Consider the following 19,666-nt stretch of genomic DNA (forward strand, 5'->3'; position numbering starts at 1 on the left):
TCTAGGGCTTTTCGTCATTCATAATAAAATTTATCAGTTGCTCGAGCATACATCTCAATTATTCTCCAATCAATTTCAATTTATTGTAACTCGTTGAACGCGAAAAACCCTCACAAACAAAATGGAAATAGATTCGTTATCGGTAGAATTCAGAAACATCAGATTTTTTAACATTTTGTTTGGAAACCACATTTTTTATCAAATGCCCTCACACTTCAATTTTCCATATTTTTACTGAAACTAAACATCTATATGTAATTTATGTACGTTTTTCTACCATTCAATTCCACTATGTTTGTTTATAGTTAAATGCACTTGCACTTCACTATTTAACAGATACCTGGTACTTCGATTAGGGGAACATGGGGAGACTTGACCAGGTTTTCAGCTAAATCTGAATAAATCTCTAGAAAAGTTTTCAATCCTTCAAAGTCATTGAGATATAATGTGCAAAGATATTGTGCTTGTTCATGATTTTTTGCAGAATTTTTAATTTACCTTTTCAAAAGTTATAAAAGTTTTTCTGTGATCGTTTCTTTTTTGGTCAAGTCACCCCACTGCGGAGGACCATGGCCTGGGGAGACTTGACCAAGAGAATTTAGAAAAATCAGAACAGAAAATAATGACATAAAAAATACTGTAATCCTTTTTTCCCATATTGTTGAGATCCTTAGGTAGCAGTAAAAATGTAAAAGGGTTGTATTTCATAAATTTCGACTGTTTTAAGGCATTTCCTTTTAAGGATTAACTGTACTGCTTACATTGCATGTTTACACGCCACGAAATCAGCCATATTACTGCTAACTTTCTTTACTAGTACTGAAAAATATAGACTGATGTTTGATGTAGGAATTTTTCGTGACAAGATAAACATTATCAGTAGGTACCACAGCGTAGTAAATATCAGAATTTTTTTGTCTGTCTTCAGCTTATTGCCGCTTGGTCAAGTCTCCCCATAAAATGTAGTGCAAATTTTAGTAATACCTATTCCAAAATTCCGATTTATGTAAATTCATTTCACTACTTTATAAAGAATAAGATGATGCATGAGTACTTTAAAAGTAATTATTAGTTGAGTCTATATATCCATACAAAGCTTGATAAAAAATTACATCATTAAAAGCAAATTTATAAATTACTGAATATTTTTTTGAAGAAACGATTTTCCATTCCAAACTTTTAAAACTAATTTAAGGAATCGAAACAAGTATAAAAATATTTTTGATTTTTTTTAAACCCAATAGAACACGTTATAGCCAATAATAGAATTCTGCGCTTTGGTCAAGTCTCCCCATGTTCCCCTACTACTTGTAATCTTCTTCAGTCTATAGGAAATTACGGGATTGCTAAGTCATTTATCTAGGAAACTGGCTGAAAGGTAGGCTGTGGTCGGTAGGTACCTAGGTGCGTGAAGTTGACCGGTTTTTGCACGTAGGTAATATTTCGAAGAGCCTTGAATATCCATTACCTTGGTCTCGATTTAGTAAGGAAGGAGAGGAATGATTGAAAATTTCTAGGCTTTCAGTTGCGTCTAATTTCCAAGGATTAGAGATTTGATGTTGAATTTCAATATCTTCTACAGTTAGGTTATATTTATCTGAAAACGCGTTTTCCACTACCTTGGATTTGAAGTGGACTGGTAAATCTTTATCAGATTCCCTAGATGCTTTTGCTATTTCTGCAATTCTGCCGTTGACTTCGATCATACCTTGTTCAGCGTGAAATCGTTGTTCAAATTGGTGACAATCAATCTGAGTCCTTTTCCAACTATTCTGGAGTTCCTCAAGGTAGTACACTTGGTCCGCTACTGTTTTCACTGTTCGTGAATGATGTGGTATTCGTCTTAATGCGTGGAGGAAAACTGTTCTTCGCCGACAACTTGAAAATATTTCCAGCTATAAGTAAAGAAACCGATTGCTGTGAGCTACAGTATCTCGTTGATACCTTTCACAGTTGGCGTTAAAGAAATATAATGGTTCTTAGTGTTGCTAAATGCTTTGATATCAGCTTTCATCGAACGAGAAACGTGTTTACTTTCAATTACAACATTGCTGGAACGCAACTACAACGCGTTGACCATGTAAAATATTTGGGCGTCACCCTTGACGAAGGGCTAAAGTACACCCATCACTTCTCAGCGATCATTGACAAAGCTAATCGTCTACTAGGTTTTAGGTTCAAAATATCCAACGAATTCCAGGATCCTTTGTGCTTCAAAGCGTTATATTGTTCACTGGTGCGCTCACAGTTGGAATTCGCAAGCGTCGTCTGGTGCCCCTGCCATGCCACTTGAAGCCAAAAAATTGAAGAATTACGAAAACAGTACTTCGTTCAATTCTTAGCTTTTCAGACAAAGTTTTTTCTCTATTTTCCGTCGGATGATGTCCGCACTGAGTGCTTATCACCGATACCAGAGAGGTAGCTCCCCCATCTGAACCCTGAATAACGCTCCATTTCTACATGCAATGCAATTGAATTAATTCCCTTCCAAAGGAAGCCGTGAGCACAGATTTTTCACGATAGAAAATCTCAACGATCTCGGATGGGATTAAATCCAGACCCACCGGGGTCAGAAGCGGCCACGTGGACACAGCCACAGTAGTTCTCTGAAACGTTCGAGTACAACGCAATGTAATTTTTCCTTGAACTAGTTTTGTAAAAACACAATACAATACAAGGTTTATTTATTATTTATGAAGTTGGATTTTAGTTTTAAACTCTAGGTTAAATATTACGGGGATTCGTTTCCGGCCGTAGACCCTTTCCAAAAAGACGCGTATACAGGAAAAAGCTGTGCAGCCGCCATACTGTGACATACTTATTTTAAAAAAACAATTTTTTATGCTTCACAGCTCGATTCACCTCTTTATTGCGTCTAGATAAAAATTCCTGAAATGTGCCTACTTTTTCGTGTTTAACAGTACTGTAACCCCTCAAGTCATATACTGTTCTTGATTTTTTTCGATGCAGCTGAAGTTGAAGATTCGTAGTCGAACTTTATTTTTTCGCTTTTTTGTACGAAAAATAACAAATAAAAAATAAGTTATTAAATTAAATCATTACGACCACACCTTCCGTTGAACTACCTTGTCGCTATCCATTTGCTGGGATAACTGTCAAAATTGCTAACCCATATGTGGCAAAATTTACTGTCAAGGAAGACCGATAGTATCAAACGAGGACGTGTTTACATTTTCGGACAAAATCAATAAAAAATTATTCTGAAGTTTTAAGGGTTGAACATATATATTAATACATTTAGCAAGGTGAGCTCTATTGGATTATGTAGCAAAAGACCCACTCTCGTTAGCCTTGATCTGCATCTCGTTGGACACGAACTTTCACGCACTGAGAGAAAATATTCGAAAATCTGCTACAAATAGGTTTCGTACAAAAAACTTAGGTAAAATACGCGAATTTTTCGTACATGTGATGAATCATTCGTAGTTCTACGGAAACGTTTTTAGTTTTGTTACGAGTTTTTCGTAAAAGCCACAAAACGACTTTCGTTGGCTTATAACGAATCTGTTTTCAAACGAAATGTTTGATAAAATATACGAAAGTCTTTTTTATAATATTTACGAGCATCTTTTGTAATATGAACGATTGTTTTCAAGATTTTTAGGAACGTCTGCAGTGGAAAATAGGCAGAGAAAAATAATCAGAACGGTGATAATGAAGTTACGGTGAAAATTCACCTTTTAATTGGACACAATTGGAAAAAAAATATATCCTTAAGAAGGAATCGAACCTGCGATCTCCTAGTCTCTAGTTGGGTGCGTTAAGCACTCTGCCATCGAGGAACTATGATGATGTCATCACAAATTCTCAGCACTATCGTGATCACCGCCACAATCCCAATACCTACTAATGGACCCATTGATCCCCAATATCTCACATAAGTAAATCGTTACCGCCCCCTCTCTTCGATCGGCAAAATCTCTCTCGTTATCTATATTTTTAGATCTATTCAGGGATGCCAACCTTCCAGATTTATCTGGATTCTTCCAGATTTATAAGTGTCGTCCAGATATTCAGATTTATTTGTGTCTAATCCAGATTTCAGAGATTTTGTGCACACTTTTTCAGACAATATGAAAAATAACGAAATAAAATACAAGAAGGCTTTGTTGATTTTTAAACCACTATTAGAGAAAAGCTGGAAACACGTCATATCAAAGTTTATTCGCTGAAAGTCAGCTAAATTTTCCGAATTTTTATCAGCAGGAAGTTCAAATTTAATGTATTTCATGGAATCTCTATGCTGAAAATTAAGCATTTAAATTTCGAATGGGCGCAACTACATAATATTCAGTAAGTCGCGACATATTTGTTTGACAACCAAAAAAACATTGAAAGGCAGCTCATAGATGGAACTTTCTCAAAAAATTGGCAATCCAGACAATTCCAGACTTTTTCAAAAAATATTGCAGATCTTCTGGAAAGACACTTGGCATCCCTGGATCCTGTTGGCTTGCGTTCAGGCTTGTTATCACTGTTTGCGGAGAAGCATATTGAAGTCTGCCCTCAAAGCCTATCCGAAGATGGTAATGACAAATCCAGCCGTTATTACTCAAATATGGAAAGAAACGGAGCTGGTAATTCTTGACTATTACATTCAACGCTTCTCGAAACATCCATAATTAATACCATTTAAAATTAATTTAAGTTATTGAAATAATTATTCTTAATTATTTGTCAACCGTGTTTTCCATTCGGTTGCCACTTGATAGTTTTGACATCAAAATGTCAAATCGAGGAAGCTGTGAAATTTCAAAAGTAGACACTTTTGAAATTATCAAAAGAAACTCAATGAGGCGAATCGGCCTGGCATGACTGGCAGGAGTATAGCTGAATTCTGGCAGCGTAATTTTGATAATTTTGACAGCCCTCGGAATCCTGACGGATTTCTGCTGACTGCCCGTTTTTCTTCCAAGCGGGTAGAAGTTAGAAGAAGAGCTGCCGGAATTGCGCTCGCAGTAAATTACCATGCGAGGGCTAGCAACTAGTAATTACTGCAGACTCTTCACACACAGACTAGCAAAGTATGAAAAATTGCAGCCAAACGGACTGTCAAAAAGGGCAGCCAAACGAGTATCATGGTTTTGTGAGGCGAAGTATGGGGGAAAGCCCATTCAAAGGTTATAGACCTTTCGTGATGCCAGTTTATATTCATGGTTGCTAGTTTTATAGTTTTTTATCTCCGCGAGTATGTGTGTAAACAGTCTGTAGCTCAGTGGTGTTCAACCGGGGGTAAATTCACCCCAGGGGTGACTATTAGAGTGACAAGAAAAAAATGACCCCTATCGGCCCACCCGTGAGTCGATTCCTAGTCCCACAAGGAGTATTTGTTCCAAATTTGAAGTGCATCGGACAAGTCTAGCTACCGGACCAACGTGTCTGAAGTTTGTATGAGATTTTTCGACAATTTACTTGGAGGATACCCACTAACTCGCCTTATTGCCGCTAGGTGGCACCGTATGTATCGTATTATGACTGTAAGTTAAAATAAGAAAGATAATTTAATTGTCTACAACTTTGTCGAAGACCGCTAGTCAATCCGGCTTTGTTCAAAGAAGCTACTAAACTTTGTTCAGAAGAGTTATAGTAAATAATACGAGTCATGTTTTGGTTAGAAAATTTTAGTTCCACATTGTACCGCATAGAGGGCGCCAACACTATTTTTTTAACGGAAAGAGATAGATATTAGGTTGCTTCTACAAAGTTGTAGAGCAGACATTTTTCAATAATTCTTCCGAACATTTCGATATTCTATCTCTCTTCTATGAAAAGTTAGTGCTGATGCCCTCTATGCGGTAACAGTTGGAACTAAAATTTTTCAACCAAAACATGACTCGTATTACTTACTACAATTCTTCTGAACATATTATTGAGCTAAATCTAACGGTTATTTCACAAAAATGCATAGTTCGTGGGAATCGAGTACTGATACACAACCATGCACTGCTAGGCCGCATAGAAAACTGACTCAGACATCACTTCGTTAAAAGTTTAATAACTTTTTTTAACAAAGCCGGATTGACAAGCAGTCTTCGACAAAGTTGTAGACAATTAACTTATCTTTCTTATTTTAACTTACAGTGATAATACGATGCATACAGTGACACCTAGCGGCAAAAAGACGAGTTAGTGGGTTTCCTCCATGCAAATTGTCGAGAAATCTCATACAAACTTCAGGTACGTTGATCCGGTAACTAGACTTGTCCGATTCGCTTCAAATTTGGAACAAGTACTCCTTGTGAGACTAGGAATCGACTCAGGGGTGGGCCCATTGATTTTTCAAAACTTCATTGTTTTTTGGGCAGTCTAGTGACTATTCTAGGGGTTGAATCATGCGGGGTAAATTTTAATTTACTATTCTAGCTATCCCGTCGGATTTTTTTTTATGAAAGTGTCTTCAGGAACAGGTTACCAATTGAAAATAGTTTAGTTATCGATTTATCATCAAATTGATAATCATTTTCTGACGGTGTAATGGTGGTATACAATTTTCAGAATGGGGTACATGAGGGAGATCAATGTTCGGGAAGGGGTACATGGAATGAAAAAGGTTGAAAACCACTGCTGTAGCCTCTAGTAAAAGCAAGTGTCAGACTCACATTCATTGCCTTTCCTGCTGTGATATACGTTCCCTGGCCTGGCTGGTGTCGGTATTGATCAATAAACGCTACCAGAAGTTGTACATTGAAGGATGATTTGTTACTTCCAGGTTTTATCATCTACTGATTTTTTGTGCAATTTTAGCTAGTTCCAAATCTGTGCTAGTCAAATCTGTGTGTAAACAGTCTGTAGTAATGCCTAGTTTCACATCAAACATTGGATTGATGTTTCACTTTGGCGGCACTGATGATTCTTTCCTGCGTTTTTGATGCAACTATAATTAAATCCATCGTATTTGCAATTAAATGAATTGTGAATTATTCACAAATAAAATCTCACTATAAACAAGAGACAAATATACATAGAACGGTATTGTACCCATACCCATACATTCGTCAGGTGTTAAAAGTATAAAGAAAGTATAAAGATATAAAATATAATGTTGCGATGTAATTTTAAAACGCATTTTTAGCGGTAACTGCGTAGTATGCTGCTTAGAGTGACTCGCGGTTGTAGTTCCTTTCGTGGTCCAAAATACCTGTGCAAAATTTGGTAGCGATTGGTTGCTTCCCGGGTTTGCGCATTGCGTTCAAAATTTGCATAGGATTTTATATGGGGAAATTAATTATTTTGCATTTACGTTAATAAAGATCGCTATTTCACTGAATACGTAAAACCAGCTTTATACTATAGTTCAAACCTTGGTTAACAACTTCGTCGAAGACTGTAACTAGCTACGAGTTTTCAAAAAATAGTTATAACGAATTTAAAACTTATTGTAAAATATAAATGCAGATATTGATTACTTTTTCCAACACTGCCGGTGCACCACCGACATCGACATTAAAAACTTAAATAAATGAGAATATATTCATCGCAGAGACTTGGTACCTTTTAATGAAATGTTAGGAATGAATTGCTGAATATCATAGACGTAGTCAGAAAATGAAAAGAAGAAGGGGGGGGGGGGCATGTGTACTCCCCAGTCCCTGTTTAGATTGTTTTGTAGACAAAGAATCATTACGTCCTTGTAAATGTCAACGACTGAACTTTCTTAACCCTAGAACGGTTTTGTAGGGTACATTTGTACCCCAGAGCTATTTGCAATCTCTGTTATTCCGTTATGGTTTATTTTAACTGCAAGCAAACTTTATCATAAATCAATTTGATTATTAAACTTCCATTAAAGCAGATGCAACCTATTTGTTTCACTTGACCAATCCAACAGTGCCCGCTTAAAGTTTGTCTGGGGTACAAATGTACCCCACAAAACCGTTTACGTTAGTGTTTTATCATGTGTATATAATTCGGAAAATTTATTATATCTTTTTTATAAGAAAAATATCGATACATAGTAAGCGAGAAACTTGCTTGAAATTGTATAGGCTTCAACATTACTGAACAATAGAATCTGTTATTTGATATAATAAAGCTACTAGAGCAAAGTAACTAGAAAAGGCGCTTGGATCGTTATCATACTTTTTGGTTTTGAGGACAAAAGAGACAAAACACATTCTTGAATATGATTTGTATATAATATGTACTACGCACCACTCAATTCCTCATTTTCTGTAGCCCAGGCTCTGGATCGTACAGTGCACTGGCTTGTCCCTTCGACGCCTTCCTGTTTTAACTTCGCTACTGCATCTTGCTGTATATTAACTGTTTGTATCGGCGTTTCTTGTTGAAACAAACATCGGAATAAATACACTTTTTTGTCGGTTTTTCATTTATTTACTATTACAACGCCATATAGATTGTCAAAATTGACTAGAAACTTTTAAAGTTAGAGCAATATTAAGAAAAAAGAGGATTTTGACGTATTTTAAAGACCTGTTCTATAAAAAATAATAAAATGTACAAAACACGAATATATTTGAAAAGGCTGCTTGGCTTGGCTTATTTTTGAATAAAATTATCCAATTTAATTATAAATTCAATAAAAACTAGGCATATTAGAGCGGTTTTAGCTCAGGGGTACGAATGTACCCCACAAAACCGTTTACGTATAGAAAAAGTCACGAAACCGTTGTAGGGTTAATATTTTGATAGACCCGAATATGAATCATACTACAATCTTTGTTGTGGGAAATAACATTTACAATATTTAGAATTTACACTTACATATTTATGTGTTGTTTTTGCATGGGGCAAAAACTAGCTCAGGTCTGGAAATCGCGTTTGGTTCTAACCTGAAGTATATTTCTGGTTCGCCAACATCACCTCTGTTTTGCGTGTCGTGTAACTCAATTTCATCAAAAAATGCTTGTTTGAAATAACTATCCTGGTTTCGTTCCTAGATCCTCAAACGAATACGTCAATAGAAACAATTCCGAGACGTCAAGGAATCTAAGGATATGCATTTTTTTAAATTCTGACTCTGAACGGCTAAGAAACAGGGTTTTAAAATATGTAAAACTGCTGTACCATTTTAAATGAAATAACAGTAGAACATTTAAATAGTAGCACGCAAACACGTAAGATTAATTTTTAATTCGGCGGTATAAACCTGCTTTGAATATGTGTTATCTAAAAAGGGAACTGGGGAGTACTCCCCCCCATCCCATACCACCTCTTCTTTTCATTTACTGACTACGTCTATGTTATTCAGCAATTCATTCTGAACATTTCATTCAAAGGTACCAAAGCGATTAAGGATATTCTCATTTATTCAAGTTTAAAGTAATAATTATTTCTGCATTTGGATTGAAGCATAAGTTTTAAAATCGTTATAACTTTTTTTTTGAAAACTCGTAGCTAGTTACCGTCTTCGACAAAGTTGTTAACCAAGGTTTGAATTATCGTTTTAAAAAGCTGGTTTTTCATATTGAGTGAAATAGCGATCTTTATTAACGTAAATGTAAAATAATTGATTTCCCCATATAAAATCACATACAAACTTTAAACCCAATGCGCAAACCCGGGAAGCATCCGACCGCTCCCAAACTTTGCACAGGCACTCAAAAAGTGCTGTGCTGAAAAATGTCATTTTCGAGCCACTCTAATGCTGCTGCATAAACTTAAACACGTATTTGGTCAAATGCATAAAGCAGCCAAGATGCGTTAATTGCCCATAAGGTACCATTCATAAATTACGTAACGCAAAAATTGCCCAAAATTGACTCCCCCCTCCCCCTATGTAACAAATTGTCACAAATTTTTCCATCCCTCACCCCCTCCCCTGTTACGTAACAAATTCCAAGAAAAAAATTTTTTCTTCGATGAAAACATGTTACGTAACGATCTAGTTAACACCCCTCCCCCCTATGTAACAACTTGTCGTACCCCCTCCCCCCTAAAAGCGTTACGTAATTCATGAATGGTCAATAATTCAATATTTGCTTTGATCGCAAGAAACAGTTCAAAAACAAATGAAACAAACAAGTGGATTGAAAATGTGAGTTCTCGTGTAAAAATAAAGCAAAACTTCTAATCGAGTACTTGCCGTTTGGATTAATACGCTAAGTACAATGAACCCGGACTACTTTGTTTAAACTTGCCGTATGTTTTGGAACCAAGTAGAGGCAGTGATTGTGGCAAAGAGAAACTCAGCACAGGAAAATATACTTTCGGCCGAAATAAAAATTCTACATCAAATATAATAACATATCGTGGGCTTCTAGCAAAACCATTAGCAGTTGTCAATATAACTATCAAAAGATATTTTTCGGCTAAAATTAATCTCGAGAATAGCTGAAATCTGCAAAACGAAGCAGCAAACTACAACCAGACGAAAGTGAAGCGTAGTTAATCAAATCCACACTGTCAGCCTAACATACATTCAATCCAACGTTGCTTCGGTCAAACGTGCTTAGTCCAAAAGAATTAACACCATGAAATGATATCACCTATAAGTAATGTTTGCGACAGTGTTGTGACACGAGCTCATGTAAAATGCTAATCCTGATTTACTGGAACTGGCACTCGCTAGAGGACTTGCATCATGAAATGAACGCATTCTAAAGTGCTTAGTTTAAAGGTGACTAACGTTCGGTGCTTTTATAATAGACCTGAGCCAACTATTTGAAAGCACATGCATTGACCAAACAAAGGTTACACGCGTAGGTCTCCAAGTTACTCTAGGCCTTCGCAAGTTCGTGAATGCATTCAAATAATTGGATGCCTTCGCGGCCATGGACATCTTTTCGACTAGTGTTGACAGCCGCCCCGACTATCGAATTTAATTTTTGCAGTTTTCTATCGCCTCAATTATTCAATCAGTGGTGCGTGAAGTATTTGCTGCTGGTATTTATTACTCAATTAGAGGCCAATAAACGCATTGATTAATTGACTTTCAGCAAAAATTAAAACATTTAGACTGCCATTCCTTGGGCACGAGATCATTATCACCTACTAGCGCGCGTTTTTTGGTCTAGTTTTTACTGACAGACATTTCCGTCGCAGGGTTCACACAGAAAGCAAGTAAACAAACCGGCTTGAAAATGCAATAATAACTCCGATCGGTTGGCGGTTGTAGCATAGCGATGAGATAATACTGATACCTACATACTTACATACATACCTACCGAGCAGCATGAAGCTGCACCACATGCTCTTTCGGAGCGCAGACATCTCTTCCGCAGTTGCATGTTCAGTTCGTGCCAGGGGCAATGCAACTCAGAGGTGAAGCAACAAACCCATACGTAGCCTGATGCGTGTACACAACCGCTCCCTGGTGGTTCCGTGTAAATTCTACTTTCACTGTCACCAACCTGCTGCTTGCACCAGAGACCATATCGGTAAATTGCAATCTCTCTTTCTCTCACGGTTGGGTACTGGTTTTATGATAGACCGACAGTACCGGCTGTTTGAGTGGTACATTTTTGGAATGATCCAGGGGCGAGTGGAGGACTTTGCTGGCTGGGGGCGGTTGGCCGAAACTTGTTTTGATTTAACATTGCTGCAATTGATCATGCAACAATTCAATACCATTGCCAATTGGGAATGCTGAATACGTCGTCTGAGGAAGCGTTATCAAGCTATAGGTCATAAAGTTTGTTTTCGCTTTCTTTCCTCTTCGATGGTGCAGAGGATGATGCAAATTGGCAATTGTGTTTGTTTCTGGAAACGGAAATCAATTTTATTGGGCATTGAAATGAACGGCTGAATTTAAAAGTCAGACCAGCAGGAGTGTTATAAGCGGATAATAATTATTTTTATTGTGGTCCAAGTTTGATCAAATTTAATGAAAATTGAAAAAAATTGAATGCCTCTTACTATAATTTTCTAAACTAATCCAGGAATCAGAACATATTGGCTTGATTGGCACGTTTTCCTTGTTATACGGAGATGTATGCGTGAACTAGTTGAACTCACCTATGGCCTCGTTCAGAAGTCGCACTAGGGTCCATTTCTTTTAATTTTGTACAAGCTCTAAAGTTTCTCAGAATAAAATTGAGGCAGGCTATCTTAAGCTGCATGAAAACCAAAATTAGTCAAATGATCACGCAACCAGAACCTACAAGCCTCTGTCAGAATCAAAGCAACTTTTTAAGGCCATCTTTACAAGGTATGTTAAATAAAGGATCGGAATATATAGTTACATTTCTTTCTTTCACTTCTCTTTGAGATACGCCATATCTAGTATCGTACGGTATGCAGCTGAAAATTTCCAGACTTTCGAAATTTTGCTCCAAATTTCATCTGATAATTCCAAACAATAAAGTGAATTCAGTTTTATTGCTTACCTTATACTTTCCCATCAACATGTAATCCACGCTTAAATGCCTGTGTTGGTGATGAGGAAGTACGGTTCAAGGATATCTGTAAAAATCATTTGAAATGTGGAACTTTCGAATGTTTGTATTTATTACCTTTTTTCAATCGAAAAACTTTCCAGGGATGAAACAAAAATAACGACATATTATTTTAACGAAAACAATTCTTTAGTTTTCTTGCCACAGGAACAGATCCCTTGCCGAATCATAATTTATTCACCAACTTAACCGCGAAAAAAGTTGAATCTGCCAGAAACATTGCAACGAGCAGGAGCACGTCGACTTACCAACTATTTCAACATGACACAGATTTATTGGTAAAGCGATTATAGTTATCGAAATGAAATTATTCCAGTTTCCATACGTCGGTTAAGCTTTAGAATAAGTTTTAGTAAAATGCTCGACATTGGCGATTGATCCCTGCCTGTACAATCGTTTCTGTTACGCTTTTCTCAGTTTTTTCCACTTTCTCATCTTTTCTTTGCGTCCTTCGCTACTTCTTTTTTAGCGAAGTTCACACTTCATCATGACCCAATAGGTTTCGATCGAACGGAATTCAGAACAAATTCATGGCTTCATGGCTTTCGGAATAAAATCCACCGAATTAGCCCTGGTTTTGGAATAGTAGTATGATGCCAAATCAGGCCGAAACAACTGTTTTGATCTAGCCTTTGTTTCACCGTCATCCATTTTTGGAATCTTTGGAGAACCTTTGAGACGGTCGAATGATGTATATCCATCCATCCAGGACGCAGCCGTTCCCGAATCCATCCACAAAATCCTTTCCCGAACGGTTTGCTGATTTTCTTCCATCTCGACCAGAATTTCATTGACAACTGCACAACTAATTCTATGTAAACAATACACTCCAAAGAGAAACTGGTCTAAATTGGGTAAAATTCGGTTGAGAGAGAGTCGTTATTATTATCTGCCGAAATTTTCAACTTATTGAAAAAGTTTCAATTTGTTGAGAAATTTTTAATTTGTTTCAAAATTGAACTCCTTCAAACGACGTTTTTAATTGATTTTCATTGATTGAGGTTCTTACGTTGTATAGTTTACAATTAAACATTCCAAAATCCTTGAAGTGTAAAGCTCCTAAAATCATGAGCCTCCTTTAAGGCACAGTAGGAATCCATCAATTTCCATCAATGGACCCACTATGTAGCTCAAATATCAGGTTGTCATTTTTCCATGGATACCAAGTACACTCAGGTTATTTTACGCGTTTTTTGCGTGGTTTTTTACGAGGTTTTTTTTACGCGGATTTTCCAATTAATGAGGTTTTCAGTGCAAAAGACTTTTTCTGAAAAAAAAATTTCGAAGTCCTTTTAAATGCAAAGAACTTAGAAGAATTTTGGCAGTTTTTATTTTGCGCGGATTTCGCAATTAACACGGTTTTTGCAAATAATATTTCAAATCCTTTTGAATGCAAAAGACTTACAAAATTTTCGGAAAGATGGAAGAGACGGGTCGGACCTTTATGGCCGTGCCCAACAATATGGGTATTTTCGGAATGGAGTAGGGACCAGAAATTGATTTTTGACGCTATTTTGAAATCAAAGATGGCGACTTCCGGTTGAGCTAAAAAAACCGCTTTAATTGCGAAATCCGTGCAAAAAAAACTTCCAAAAATATTAAGTCTTTGGCTGAGTTTTTTTTTACGGCGTTTATTTATTTTTCACGCGGATTTTCCAATTAACGCGGTTTTTACTAAAAATGTTCAGGGAACAACCACAGCAAGCCAACAAAATATTCGAATGGAACGCCATGTACATTTTTGGTGCGAACTAGTTTCTTGAAAACACAAATAATTCCATGAATACGACGCTTATTATTCATAATTTCAAGAACCTGGTCACGATTTTCGTAAATCGTTCAGTTCACGAGGTTATGAATTTATGAACGGATTTTTCCGTGTATATAAAAGATAGGCAATAAAAACGCGGATGAAGCTAGCTGACCGCCGCCCAGTTTTAGAAAAAAAATGAGTATACTTTGTTCATGTACACAACCACCGGAAGGTTAAAAAACGTTTGATGCAAAATTGTATAGATGTTCCAAATCCCATAATTTTAAATATAGAAATCAAAAAAAGGGTAATGAGGGTTATGATTCGAGAACTCAATAAAATAGTTCAAGGGAAGTAATTCTTACAGATATATCAAATTATATCGCGCAGATCGCAGCGTCAATCCGGCGCTAACTTAATTCTGTCACTAAGTTAGTGTCGGATTCTGATGAGATGAACTCGAAAGAAAAAAATCTGCTGAAAAGAGCATTACTTAAACTTTGAGAGGTATTTTACGGGAATTTGAGGTAAATATCTAATGATTGTTCACTAAAATTCGTTTCTAACTTATAGCAATTTTGTGTTTACCTGGTATTACACTGGTTTAGTGCAAAAAAAGACTGATTACACCCAAGTTTGAATGAGTGTAGCACCTACTACACCGCTATAGTTCACTGTCTGAACGAAAATGGCATTAAGAGGAATTCTGAATCAACCCAAAACCTGGAACAGTCTACTTTCTACTTCTGCCGCAGTCAGACGTACAATCGAGCCAAGTGAACAACAGGCCTCTCGATCTAGTGTGCATTGTCTCGACAACAAAGGTTTATTCTTGTCATTATGAGTAAAGTTGACAAAAAAGCTCTACTCCGACCGAGCTTTAAATTTTGTTCAAAACAACCGAGTTTTAGCGAAGTGGAATACCTTCTGAAGGTAAAACTGCAACTTAGGCTTGCGGAAGTCCTGTACCTTCAGTGTCATCATCTTCGCAATGCAATTTTAACATCATTCAACACGTTAGCACAAGCCGAGCGTTTCGTTTTGAACAAGAATTTAAAACACGTGGTTGAAAGTGACAACGTTGGGATTAAGATTCCCGTATATATTGAGAATGATTATATAGATATAAGGTTATATGACGTATCACCTCGTGCCCCTCCTGAACCAATTGCAAAATGCATGTCGCAATACGGAGAAGTATAATCCGTTACACCTGATACTTGGAGAAACTTCTTTCCGGGTACTCCTAACAGCGTTTTTGTAGTGAGGATGCAGGTTGAAAGGCCTGTACCCTCCTACTTGACAATAAAGCTCAAAACTCGCGGAACTAGAATTATGCAAACTACGCTATGCACCCATGAGGGGCAAACTCCTACGTGCAAGTATTGTAATCAGACAGCTCATCATGGACAACCTTGCGCGGAAGATGCAGAGGAAAATGCATCTCAACCGATTGCCAACTCATCTACGGCAAATCTACGGCGAACCTAAAACAGAGTTGTCAATACCAATGCCTGAACCGCAAACGGTGGCTAAATTTGTTTTGCTGTTCAGACAATAATGACAACTACAAAAAAATCATCCAGCACCCCAAAACCAACTGTAAGCAACATCGGCAACGAATGTAGCAACAATGATGACGGATTTACACTGATCAACAATAAGTGCAAGAAGCAGGGGAGAACATCTGATCCCGGACACCAAGCCAGCTTCGACCGGGACGTGAAAAACAAGAGAGAACTAAATGATTCTCCTGACGCTGTTTGCCAACAGTCCTCGCGAAAGAAGGTCTCGGCTCGCACTAAAAAGTTGCGCGCGAGATCCAATATTACTACAATAATTCTTATTTGTACATATACTGGTGGAAATATCTATTACATATTCTGTACGATTTGCACATACATACAATGGATCGACAGCCACGAACTTGAGAAGCTATGTGTCGTAGCTGAAACACTTAAACCCAGCAACGGATCCAGGAGGAGGGTATGGGGGGTCCGGACCCCGCAAAAAAGTTTCAACTTGTTAACAAATTTTAAATTAGTTTCAAATTTAAACTTTTTAAACTCAAAATCATTTCAAACCAAATTTTTCACTGCTTTTGCAGACCTAACAGGTAAGTTTATTTAGGAGGAGCTAGGAAATTTTCTTGGGGGGGGGGGGGGCAATTGATGAGGAAAGGTGGGTTAAGAGAAGGAAGATGTGTGATGTGGGGATAGACCGGGATTAGGTTGACGATGTTCAGATTAATCATAACCTTTCTATATGAGAAAGGCAAAAAAATAAGGTGAACTTATAAATATGGGATAGTTGATTAAGCTTCGAAACAAACACTATAAAATTGGTGCAGTTTGTTTGAATAGAAAAAAAGTTATTCTGAGAAATTAGGGTGAACGTATAAATGTGAAACACACTGTATTTGTACATGAAACCAATGTCAAAAACTTCAAGCAAAGTGGGCGGAGGTCTAAAATTGTCCAAACGATATGAAATTTGGCATCTGAGTTTACTTTGCTATTTGTCACAATAGGAGGCCATAGAAATTTCAAAAATGAGTGTTTTTTGCAATGCCCTAATGCTGGTGCGATGGTGGCCAAGGGGGGGGGAGGGTTGATGAAAGGTGGAGGTGTCAGGGTAAGTGGGAGGGCGATACTACACCAAACTGCATATTATACCTTCGATTTGAGACTTGTTTTGAGAAAATCGGTTCGGTCATCTCCGAGTAACCGATGCGCAATTGTTGGTCACACACAGATATGCTCACATACGAATACACACGTTTTCCGAACTCAACGAAGTGAGTTGAATGGTATAAGATTGTCGTCCAACAATTTTAAGCAATTTGTAACTCATTTTAATTACTTTTGCATCATTTATACATATATTGATTACCGGTTTATATGGAAATTTCGCATGTGGCCGCATACTTCAACCCGTAACACAGGAACCAGAGCTCCGATTCAAAGGAAATTTAATAGTATTCAATAGGAATATTCTAGCTATTATTTGAGGCTGCTTTTGTGAAAATTTAGTTAGACATTTCTAAGAAGCAGATGAGAATTCAACTTAGGAACAAAGCCACTTTCCCGAAGCTTCCGGTTCCGCCGAAGTTGTCCAATTTGGTCAACGTAGCTTTGATTAGGCATCAGTGAGCTGAAACTATAAATTCAAACATTTTCGAACACATTTTATAAAGTTTTGCATCTTTTAGATGCCATGCTAATTCCGATTCCTAAAGGAATTTCATGCGTGACCCCACTCTTCAACCTGTAACTCCGGAACCGGAAATTGGAGTTAAATGAAATTCAATAGCAGTCTATGGGAACGTTGTACCTTTCATTTGAAACTAATTTTGAAAAAAAATCGGTTCAGCCATTCCTGAGTAACCAATATGCTTATTTTTGGTCACATACATACATACACAAGCACACACACACACACGCACAGACATTTGCCTAACTCGACGAACTGAGTCGAATGGTATAAGAGACTCAGCCCTCCGGGCCTCGGTTAAAAAGTCGGTTTTCAGAGTGATTGCATAGCCTTTCTATAGGGGAAAGGCAAAAATAATAACCTGGAACACAATTGTAAGCACAAATTTAATCAAAAATTGTTTTCGAGGGTTCAAGAATTTATTTATTCAATTCCGTATTTTTAATATGGACTATGTAAGATGAGAATCTTTCAATTGAAGCTGGAAAAAATAATCAAAACCTGCCTACTTTGTTAATTTTCAAAATCTCATGATTTTAATAGACCCAAGACTAGCTTTTATAATTCGTTTATTTAGCACGACTCCATGGGAGCAGTGGGACTTTCGTATGTTTCGTTATTCCAAAACACGATAAAACAAGTCTATCATACTTCTGTGCCGCTTTTCTTTGTAATTAAGTGTATTTTTTGAAGTTTTTATCGATTTCCACGAAATTAAAATTTTATCACCTTCTCCGGTAAGAAGGAAAAAGTCAAATAAATTTTATCCGGAAAAACATTCTCACGCTATTTGTGGAGACGGAGAATTTTGCGACTCTTCTTATCTCGAAAAAGTTGGACATCGGATAAGCTACTTCTCGCGTGAGTGAGAGAGAATTACAATCCCTGGCGTTAAGAAATTTCAGTTTCAGTTTTGAAAAGAAGATTCTAAATATTTTAGTATACCGCCGAGATAGATATTGCCAAACTTAATTCTAAGGGTAATAAATTGTTTTTACGCCGAGTAAATCCAATACACCGCCGGCGAAATTTATCAACGACGTGATGCTGTCAACGCCGCCAGTTAAAAATCGGCGTGCAGTTGCAATTTTTACAAAGTTCTGAAAATTTAAAAAAGAAATTTTTGGCTACAAATTATGAACTTTTTTCCACTAGCAATGCATGGTTTATGGCATAACTTCGCAAGCATATTTTGTACTCATTTACCTTTTACGATAAAATCGCCACAACACCTCCCAGAAATTTATTACAGCAAGCAAGTCGATCAAACTAAACAGAGCACTCGAATGCGGATCTAGCCAAACTAATTTGTACTCAATTCCGAAAGCGATTTCACCCACCAGGCCAAGAATTCTCACTCATATAAATCAGAATCAGCAATCGGTCCAAACAGGCACACATTAATGAAATCAGCACAAACTCGCAATCGACGACCATCAGCAATTCGCTGGTACACCAGAACCAGCATTCAATTGAAATTGCACGCGTAGGTACTGACGCAGACTCGTTTTAATTTCTCGTTCCCCTCCGAGCACTAAACTCCGATATCTTGTCGCCGTCAGCTGCTGTCGGGAGGAACAAGCTTCCATAAACGGCGCACCAGTTCGCAAATGGATTGGTTCCATTCCGCATGGCAGCTGTATATCATTTCTTTCCGTTTCTGCCGAGTGGCCGATCTGGACCGTGATGGATAAAGTCCAGCCCCCCGCCCGCATCGGAGTCAAGAACTTTTTTTTAGAGTAAGCGACGATTTTCGTGGGTTTGAAGCAACCTCTCAGACTGAAGCAAAGCTCATGTGGCGCAAAAACTCCAAAACCTCTAAGCAGCTTCTACAGTGCAAAAAGAACGAAACTTGTTTTGTAGCGGTTCGTCTCACCCACGCCTAAAAACGTGTTGCTTTTCGAAACAAACAAGCAAATTTCGGGAATTTACTAATTTCTCGTTTTCCTGTCTCTCTACATACAGATATATTTGGATAAGGTCAATGCATCTTGGGGCACACCAGACAGCAATCAGTATCACATCCAAACAGACGAAGGACCCGAACGATATTTTAAGTATCAAACTGACAACGGCCAGTACCGGAAGGAGAAGCGCCTACAAGATGGTACAGTGATAGGTGAGAATTTTTATTACATTCAAAAACAGTATTACCCTAATCTTCACCGCCAGGAACTGATGCGTGGATTGATGCCTCCGGCTATCTACGCCAGAAGGACTACATCGCCGATGACAAAGGCTATCGAATATTGAAATCGAAAACGGTATTTGTGGGAAGTGATATTCCGATTCAGGTATGGACTCTGTACTGGTATTGTCGGTA

General features: G+C 37.5%; 1 protein-coding gene across 2 annotated transcripts in view; it reads left to right on the top strand.

The window, feature by feature from the left end:
• The window catches only part of LOC131689839 (uncharacterized), a 72,026-nt gene that overhangs the window by 49,732 nt on the left and 2,628 nt on the right, over positions 1–19,666 (top strand). The window contains exons 1-3 of one of the 2 annotated variants that reach the window (XM_058975160.1): positions 18,963–19,208; positions 19,309–19,462; positions 19,516–19,637. In XM_058975160.1, the coding sequence (XP_058831143.1) occupies positions 19,137–19,208; positions 19,309–19,462; positions 19,516–19,637 (348 nt within the window). In that variant the 5' untranslated portion in view covers positions 18,963–19,136. Of the gene's footprint in view, positions 1–18,962; positions 19,209–19,308; positions 19,463–19,515; positions 19,638–19,666 lie in introns of those variants that run through there. The other variant, XM_058975161.1, reaches the window with a different exon arrangement.

This window comes from Topomyia yanbarensis, chromosome 3, assembly GCF_030247195.1.
Source record: "Topomyia yanbarensis strain Yona2022 chromosome 3, ASM3024719v1, whole genome shotgun sequence".
NCBI classification, from domain to species: domain Eukaryota; kingdom Metazoa; phylum Arthropoda; class Insecta; order Diptera; family Culicidae; genus Topomyia; species Topomyia yanbarensis.